Below are 9,293 nucleotides of genomic sequence, written 5' to 3' on the forward strand. Positions count from 1 at the left end.
TGGAAGTAGTCATGACTGAGGCACACTCCTAGCATAACAATTCTCTGGTCTCTTTCCTCCCTTATACACAAGGAGTACAGGCAATCTGACTGGTCCATTTACAATGAGAAAGATCTATGTTGGATTAGCCTCTTCCTCCTCCCTCTCTCCCTTTATAGAGATAACTACCTCAAGCTGTAAGGTTTACATGGGTAAGTCCCCATATGAAGAACCTCTCCTCTGTGCCTATGTGGGTAAGTCTAGTTTATTGATTCAATATTGGTAAACCCATTTGCCCATGGATATAAGCCACATTCACCAATTTTTTTTTAAATAAATGTGGTATGTTGCTCATCAATTGTCTTTCTCCTTGTCTCTGTAAAGTGGTTTTGAATTCAGGCAAAGAAGTAGGATGCTAGTTATTAGACTCCATTTTAAACGTTAATATCAACCTACTTTATAGAATTGTGGTAAGCTTTAAATGAGCTAATACACATAAATCACCACACAGTACCTGGAACACAGTAAATAAGCACTCTACCACAACGGCTACTATGACAAAAGAGTGATTCAAAAATAAGAAAAAAGGGCCAATTTTAAAGCATTAATCAATTCACTATAAAACATCTAATATGAATTCAAATGGAATCCTCTTTCTAAAATACATCAATAAAAACAAGACACCTCCATTCATTCACAGAATGTAACCGGCTATACTAGTTATAATATGGAATAATATACCAATTTACAGGCAGAACAAACATTCATTAAGCAGAGAACATTCTTTATAGCCTACAAAATCCTCACTAACTAATCCATACAGAAAATGAAATACAATGTGCATAAGCCAAATCGACAATACTCTACATGTAAAATATTAAAATTTTAACAGTATTTTAGAATCAATTTGATGTCTAAAAATTATCAAAGCGAGAGAGTGGCATGGACATATATACACTACCAAACGTAAAATAGATAGCTAGTGGGAAGCAGCCGCATAGCACAGGGAGATCAGCTCAGTGCTTTGTGACCACCTAGAGGGGTGGGATAGGGAGGGTGGGAAGGAGACGCAAGAGGGAAGAGATATGGGAACATATGTATATGTATAACCGATTCGCTTTGTTATAAGGCAGAAACTAGCACAGCATTGTAAAGCAATTATACTCAAAGATGTAAAAATAAAAATAAAAATTTTCAGATGAAATATGCTGGAGTCAGCTTATTCTGTAAGTTTAACTGCATTATCATTATGCTGAGAATCACACTCAAAAAACCTGAAGATAATATATTTAATCTGATAAGAAACATAATAGAAAACTGATTCTTCAAAATGAGCCCAGGAAGCTCTCTAATAGTAGCAAGATCAACCTGAGATCCATGGACCTTCAGGAGTTTTGTGAAACCCCTGAAATGTGTAAAATGTCATGCATGTGTGCACACATATGTGGTTCAAACCCTCTACTTTCATTACATTCTCAAAGGTCACCATTCAAAAAAGGTAAAAATAGCGAAGCATCATTTTATAATTCAAGTGATCACTTCTAGTTATCCATTTATTCAAATTTTTTAGTAAAATCTTGCAGGGTATTTTCAACTTGAATAATTTTAGTAAATAACAAACTTTTAAAGAAAGAATCAAAAATCTACAAAAGCTACAGAAAATCTTTTTTTAAATGGTTACTTACCTTTCAAATGTTCTGATATAATTTTTTTTTTATTAACATGCAATGCTTTTTCTGCTGTTCTCAAGTCCATTGTATTATTTTCTTGTACTCCACTTGGTAGTTTTTCAGAAATGTTTTCAATGCAATTGGTGTTATCATTCAAACCATTAGGTAGTTCCCAAAACGAAGCTGCTGCACATGTATCAAATGCAGTGGTACTTCAGGGATTACGTTTTCCACTACCAACCTTCTTCCTCAGTGTTAAATTTCTAGAATGTAATCTTTTACTAATATGGCTTTTCTTTAAGAGGTTCTTACAGACATCTTTCCTCTTTATAGTTTTCTGCCTTTTCAGCTTTTGCTTCTCAGTGCACATACAATTCATACTTTCCCTTTTGTAATAACTTTGATCTAACAACTGGCAAACAAGCTTACTCTTTGATTTATATTGGATTTTAGTAGATCCAGTAGCAGTAACTGCATTGAGATGATCTGAATCTTTAGAATAAATTGCAAGACCAGAGTCAACTAACATATCTGCCCAAGTATTTTTCTCATGAATAATATCTACCTTCTGTTTTGTTTCAAAACTGTATTCCCTAAACTGAAAAACTAAGCCTGGTTTACTCAGGAAATCTTGAAAAAAAGTTTTGGCTTCTTCATTCCAATGTTTCCCTTTAGCAGGTAAGATACCATATAAGATGCAAGGATAACTTAGCCTCGACAAATTCAGAAGTTCCTCAGGAACAACTTTAAGACTTTTTATATCTGAATAAAGTATGTAAACAGAAAATCCATAGTCAATCAATACAAGAAGTAAAGACTGATCAGAGACTTAAGAAATTTCTACCCTATTCCACTGATCTTCCAATTCATATTTGAACAAACAACTAGAACCTGGAATTACATGCTCTTGAGGCACTAAGTCTTCTGGTAGATCAGAAAGTAACATAAAGAGAGATTTCATTGTGTCAAAGAAATCTTCTAACTGAACACAGAAGTCTGATGGATCAGAAACAGCAGTGGCAATACCAGAATATTGCCCACCATTTGGAGTTCTGCCCAAGTAAATGATCTTATTGTACATGTGATACAGGAGTCTTAGATTCAATGTTGAAAATAACTTCTGAAGATCTAAATTTTTCTTCAACATGAACTGTATTTAAATTTAAATATTCCAAAAGTAACAGGCCATCTATCAAAATTTCTACTTCCCAGGCAGAGTCTAAATATTTCAGAAAAAGGATGTTTATTTCCAAATGAGCAACTGAGCACACAATGGACTCAAATGGCATGTTCCTAAAATTTTCAAACCAAATCCATTTACAAGGCACAGCTTGTCTTGGAATATTTCTGATTTCATTAGTAAGCACCTTGGTATTACATAAGGGCACTATTTCATACCTACCATGATCTACTAAAAAAACAAGCACTTTCTCATCAACACACTTTTTTTCTACTTTTGATCGATACCACTTCAAAGTTTTAGATTTTACCAAGCATTCTAAGCCTTTTTCAGTATTTTCCATTGATAAAAAAGAGGGTTTTTTACTTTAGTAATTAATACTGTTAAATCTGATAAAATCTTTTTATTTTTAGATAACTTCACATAAAATATCCCACATTTTGCAACATAAAGTATTTCAGCCTTTTCAAGTTGTCCAGGTTTTAACTCTTCAAAAGGAATATTAACCAGTTGTTGGTAGGATGGTTGAAGGTTTTGAAGGATCATAGAACCTTCATACTCATTTGATAGCCCTTCCTTCATTTCTTTACCAATAGGGCTCACCTTTTGAGAGACAACCTTAGGCATCTGCAGTACTGTTTTCTGTAGTTTTGAACGTGCTGTCCATTTCAGTAGTTCATTAATGACACATTTTTCATCACAAATTATATTTATTTCCCATTTCTGTTCATGCTTTTTCAAAAACTCACAAGAAACTGTTTTATTACTTACTCTTGAAGCAAAATAATCCACAGTTTTGCTGTACCGTATTTCATCAGGCTCGTTCCACTTTACTCCACTAAAGAAAGAATGAACTCCTAGCTGAGGAATAGTTAAGAATTCCTTCTTAATTTCATAAATTTTTGATGTGTTTACTACTACAATGTTACCATAGTCAATAAATTCCACTTCAAAAGAATTTCCTGGTAAAATTTTCTTAAAATTTTCTCTGTAAATGGCATTGTCACCAGAGTATTCTGCAACTACAAGATCTCCCACCACAGGTTTGACTGATTTTCTCTCTTTCACTATATTGGCTCTTCTTGCATTTAGAGCATCTGCTAGGCTCACGATTACATTTTCAGTCTCGGCAAGCTGAATATGGAAACTTGCTGGATTACTTATACTAGAAACATATTCTTTAACTTTGGCATTCAAGTAAATTTTGGGTTGAGGAAGGTCTTTAATCTGTGGTCTAGCATGATTATATGTGTTTTGTGAGGCTGCCTGATTTAATTCTCTGATAAAAGACTGTGATACAACCCTTACTGATTTCTGGTCCACAGCACTTTCATCAAGAATACGTGCATAGGGCTTCCCTGGTGGCGCAGTGGTTGAGAGTCTGCCTGCCGATGCAGGGGACACGGGTTCGTGCCCCGGTCTGGGAGGATCCCACATGCCGCGGAGCGGCTGGGCCTGTGGGCCATGGCCGCTGGGCCTGCGCGTCCGGAGCCTGTGCTCCGCAATGGGAGGGGCCACGGCAGTGAGAGGCCCGCGTACCACAAAAAAAAAAAAAAAAAAAAAAAAAAAAAAAAGAAGGGAAAAAAAAGAATACGTGCATACCCAGGAGCAATTTTTACACCTTTATTTTTAAGTCCATCATTCAAAGACTTCTTCACCTTGTTTTCTGACACAAGTTCAACTTTATAACAAACTGATTGTTTCAAAAGCCTTCCATATATACTTTTGGGATTCATTAACTGATCTATTTTGCTTTCAGAATATGTTATTAGACTAGTTTTACTTATTGTACTATGGTGATAATTGTTTTCTATTTTGCCTTTCAAGGAAACAGCAAGTTTCTTATTTGTTTTAGGACGCTTTTCCACACATTGTGCTTGGTCACAATGTTTTTCTCCATAAGCATGAATCAACATTTTAATTTTCTGATTTATATGTTGATATCCATCATATAAGTCTACACCAAGCTGGCCATCTGGCTCCTTGGACAATATTATTGCCCTTAATGGTTTTCCCAAAAAATTATATTTAAACCAGCTATTGATTTCTGCTGGAATATCTACATCTCTAAGATCTGACAAAAAACATTTAATAGCTTGCATAGGTGTCAACAGCAACTCTGGAAACTCATCTGAAACATCCCTCAACATACTTTCTTCTACTAATTGCTTATTTCCAAAGTCCACAAAATATACCAGGAAGTCAGATAATGAACCTGTCGGCATCCCTAAAGCTCTATAAGGGAGACCATCCTCTACATACTTAGGTATGCACAACCTCATTTTACTAAAATCAGATTTGCGGCACTGACTGAGGTTACTAATCCTGTGATTTTTGTTTCTATCATCTCTAGGTCTTTATTATTTCTACTAAGTTGGTAATAAAACTTTTTGGGACTATATATGTGAGATACATATATTTCTTCCTCACTTCCAATTTTTATATTGAAGGAAGAATAACTATAAAGACTAACTGAAGATGGAAATGGCTTTGATACTATACTATACTGTGCAGAGCCATGATTATTAAGAAATTCTCTTGCACTAGCAAATGGAAATTGTAAATCCACCAAATTACATAAACAGTTTGGATATATAAGAACTAAGGCATAGATGACACAAGTCAATAACCCTCTAAGTGAAGAAATAAAATTCCCAAGGTCTCTGCATGCTTCTCTCGTCCAACTGAATACTTTACAACTAATGGGTTCAACTAAATGGTTAAGACTACATCTGAAGGCCTGACCTTCTATAAAAAGGAAACATGGTTTAATAGCAGAAAGATCCTTAATTAAAACTCTTTCCTGGTAACCATAATCAACAAGTACCACATCAAATTCTTTTTTTGATACTTGAGTCAAAATAGCAGCTCTATACCACTTCCCATCTTTAGAATACTTAGCAACACAAGCAATCTGCCCAATCTGATAAAGATCTGAATGAACACTATAATAATCCTGAAGTTGTTCCATCAGTAATTTTAAGTCTTCTAACTTACATTACAGCTGGCATGAGAAGTCACCTGGGCCATAATAATAAGAACACTTAACTTCAAGGACTGTTCCTGGTTTAAACACATATTCTTTATAAGGCCATGGTGACTCAGGTCTCACAGACAAGGTGAAAGGGTTTTTTAAATCTAGGAAGTTAACAGCTGGGGACTTTAACAAAGAAAAGTTACTTCCTTTTAGCTTATCTGAATGGTACTTTTTAGGTTTAGGTCCTTCAAGAAGGGCAGATATGACTTTCTTAATATTTACTTTGTTTTTAGATTTTAAATTTAACACTGAATATTCACTTACAGATTTTGGACAACATTCTGGTTCTACTTCCCAATATTCCGCATATCCAGCTTGTAACATGAGAGACAACATCAATATTTTCTGAGGCTTCAATATTCTGAATATTTACAGTATACTTCTCATCTTTTTTTGCTATAACTTGAAGCAAAATTGCTTTGTTCAAGACAATTTTTTAAAAATAATCAACTGCTGCCTTCACCCATAAGTCTTCAACGGGAAATATATATGCAAGTGAACAGCACATGGCTAAGGCAGGCAACTCACAAAACTCTGGAAGCAAAATTTTTACATCAAAAAATGGTATGGAATCAGTATTTCCGTAATCCAAGAAATAAACATTAATTTTATAACATTAATTTCAGTAATGACAGCTCTATAAAAACGTCTGTCCTTGCTGTATCTAGCACCACAAAATAATCCAGGTCCTGGATTTCTTAGAATAAGTTCATCATTTTCACACAAATCATAAAATTTGTTTATATTTTTCATTATATCTTGCAATTCATTCTGATGTTCATTAGTACATACCCAGAAATTTGATGGGTTTAATACATGCTACAAAAGCTATGTAGACAGCTTCTATCTCCATTTCTACAGTTTTAATAGGAAAATCTACCTTCAAAGTGTCTTTTTTATTTAGAGAATCTATCGACCATTCAGTATTTGCAATAAAACTCTCAACTGCAAAGCCGTTTACATCTGAGGCACTAGTCTCCCTCAACATATTTGAGATTTTTCAATCAGTCACTGGACAAAGTACTTGTGTGGCTACGGTCTTTAGCAGACACTTAGAAGTAATTGTAGACTCTTGAGTTTGTAATGTTACATAATACAAATGCTCTTCCTTACTGAACTAATCAAGGTGTGCATATACTATTTGTCCTAACAAGGCTTGTTTAAATACACTTAGTTGAAATTTTCTTGCATCTCTGGACTGTGTAAATATGTCAGAGAACATGGAAATGAAAATAATGGTACTAAAATAAAATCCTGTTTAAGTTTCTTTATGTGAATTGAGGGTATAGCCTCACTACTGCCATAATCCATAAACCAAATTTTCACTTGATTATTGGGCAAAAGCTGCTGAAGAATTCCTCTATGCCACTGTCTATTTCTCCTTCTGGCAACACAAAGTACTCCAAAATTATCACATGTGGGACTACCTTCTTGACTGATAATATCGTAATGCAAAGTCAAACACACTGTCAAGTTTTCTAACTCTGGAATCCATTTAATTAGTTGGCAATAAAATTTACTTGGGCTCACGGCAGATGATACTTTTACACTTTCAATACTGCCTACTGACAAAGATGGTTGCGAATTATCCAGAACATGCTGAATATCAAGTATTATTACTTAATGATAATTCAGGTCTTTTATGTTGTAATGAATCTGGCATTTGTTTGGGGAATTATTTTACCATTTCCACAATAAGACAAAATGAATCTCCATCAATAAGTCTCCCTAATTGTAATTCAAGAACCTGGGATATAATTTTTGGCACTTCAAGAAGAATCATCTGAAGAGGCAAAATAGCTTGTACACAACCTTTCACTTGTAGTCCTACCAATGACTTGAAGTAATTCAAAGCCTTAGGAGACCATTTTTCCCCAGTTGGTAATATGTTGGCAAAAATGCCAAACATTACCCGTGGTGGTAGATCAAATAAGTTGCCACAGGCTGAAGCAACCTGCATACTGTCAACTCTCAGTTCTTCTCCGCAATCTATGAGGAGCACAGTATACAGATCATTTTTCTTTTCCACAACTCTTCCTCTCTGCCATTCTCCTGATATTCTTTCTTCTACCAAACAAAATTCATCAATGTCCACATTATTTTTTACCTTTGGAATATGTTGTATTTCCCTCTGCAATATGTGGTAGTCAAACTCACATTCACTATTATTTCTGCCTTGCAATTTCACCAGAACGTCCTTGGGAAAACATTCTATATGTGATATTGTCAGATCACATCTAAAAATGTTGGTAACAGAGATGTAGAATCCATTTTCTAAAAAGCAAATAATAAGTACCTATTAGCTTCTGGACAGACAGCTGTCAAAATTAAATGAAATTAGCCTTATATGTATATAAACACAAATCTTAAAAATAATTCTATGCCTGCATTTACCAAACTGAACATGTTGGTAAAAGTTATATACACTGGACAAGATGAAGAGAAACAAAATGCATTTAACTGTTCACTGCCTTCCACACTTTCAAAAAATTCCATTGAAACAACCAAAAGAACATAAAAAATAGGGAGAATATATATAATCACTGGAAAACAGAAAAAAGCAATATTTTTCAGAGACTAACAAATTTCTACTAGATATTGGACTAATATGGTATAATAAAAGGAAGCCAAATAAAAAGTACTGGAAAACTCCTCCCCCTCCTGTAAGAAAACTACTTTCCCTCATTCAGACCTCTTCCAACAACCCATAATTCAAGGGGGTGAGTGCTAGAAGCAAGGATGGATGGTGAACCAACAGGGGACACACTGTTCACACTCCCCACTGTGTCAATTAGCAATATTTGGGACCCTATCAGCATCATTATACAACTCCAGGATTCTTCTCTGAGGGCAACTGGCTGAGTCCTGGACACCAGTAAGGAAAAGACAGGCATGGAAAGACCCTGAGGCAGGTTAAGTACATCCAGGCCTTGTCACTGACACAGGCACCCACAAAAAGTGTGGAGGGAGGGGGAGAGGAAAAGAAACCTTTAGCACAGAGGCAAAGCTCTCTACATAACTATGGCTCCAGCTAATTTTCTCTAGATTGCTGGGATTCTAAAAACTGTAATGCAAATATTCAAGAAGTATAAAATAGCCCCCAAATTCAGGTAAGAACCAACATCTATAGTGATGGGACACAGCCCAACTCCCTCTTGACTCTGAGTTAATAGTTGACAATTTCTTTCTATGAGGATGAGAGAGAGAAAGTACTAGAGCTAAACAAATGAGAGAACCACTTAAAAGAAACCAAGGAAATGCTCCCCTCAGGAATAAATGTATTGAAGGAAACAGCAAAAAAAAAATTGCTTTTCTAAAGTCTGATTCCTGTTTCTAAAAAGCCCAAAAGAGAATAATGCATTTTTATATGACTAAGTAGTCATTAAGATGCAACAACTGAAATTAGGAAAAACTACACACACGTAAG

At 35.0% G+C, this 9,293-nt stretch overlaps 1 protein-coding gene across 1 annotated transcript; it reads right to left on the minus strand.

Moving 5' to 3' along the window:
- Positions 1-1,863: 1,863 nt before the first annotated feature.
- TDRD15 (tudor domain containing 15) lies at positions 1,864-8,137 on the minus strand (the record flags this gene model as incomplete). Its single annotated transcript, XM_079720732.1, is given in 18 exon segments — positions 1,864-2,478; positions 2,482-2,696; positions 2,699-2,731; positions 2,734-3,181; positions 3,184-4,187; positions 4,424-5,155; positions 5,158-5,827; positions 5,831-6,197; positions 6,199-6,302; positions 6,306-6,481; positions 6,484-6,683; positions 6,685-6,866; positions 6,870-6,983; positions 6,987-7,060; positions 7,063-7,478; positions 7,480-7,541; positions 7,545-8,101; positions 8,104-8,137. Coding segments are annotated over 18 exon segments (6,003 nt in total).
- Positions 8,138-9,293: the final 1,156 nt, after the last annotated feature.

The sequence above is a fragment of the Hyperoodon ampullatus genome, assembly GCF_949752795.1.
Source record: "Hyperoodon ampullatus genome assembly, chromosome: 15".
In the NCBI taxonomy this organism is placed as follows: Eukaryota; Metazoa; Chordata; class Mammalia; order Artiodactyla; family Ziphiidae; genus Hyperoodon; species Hyperoodon ampullatus.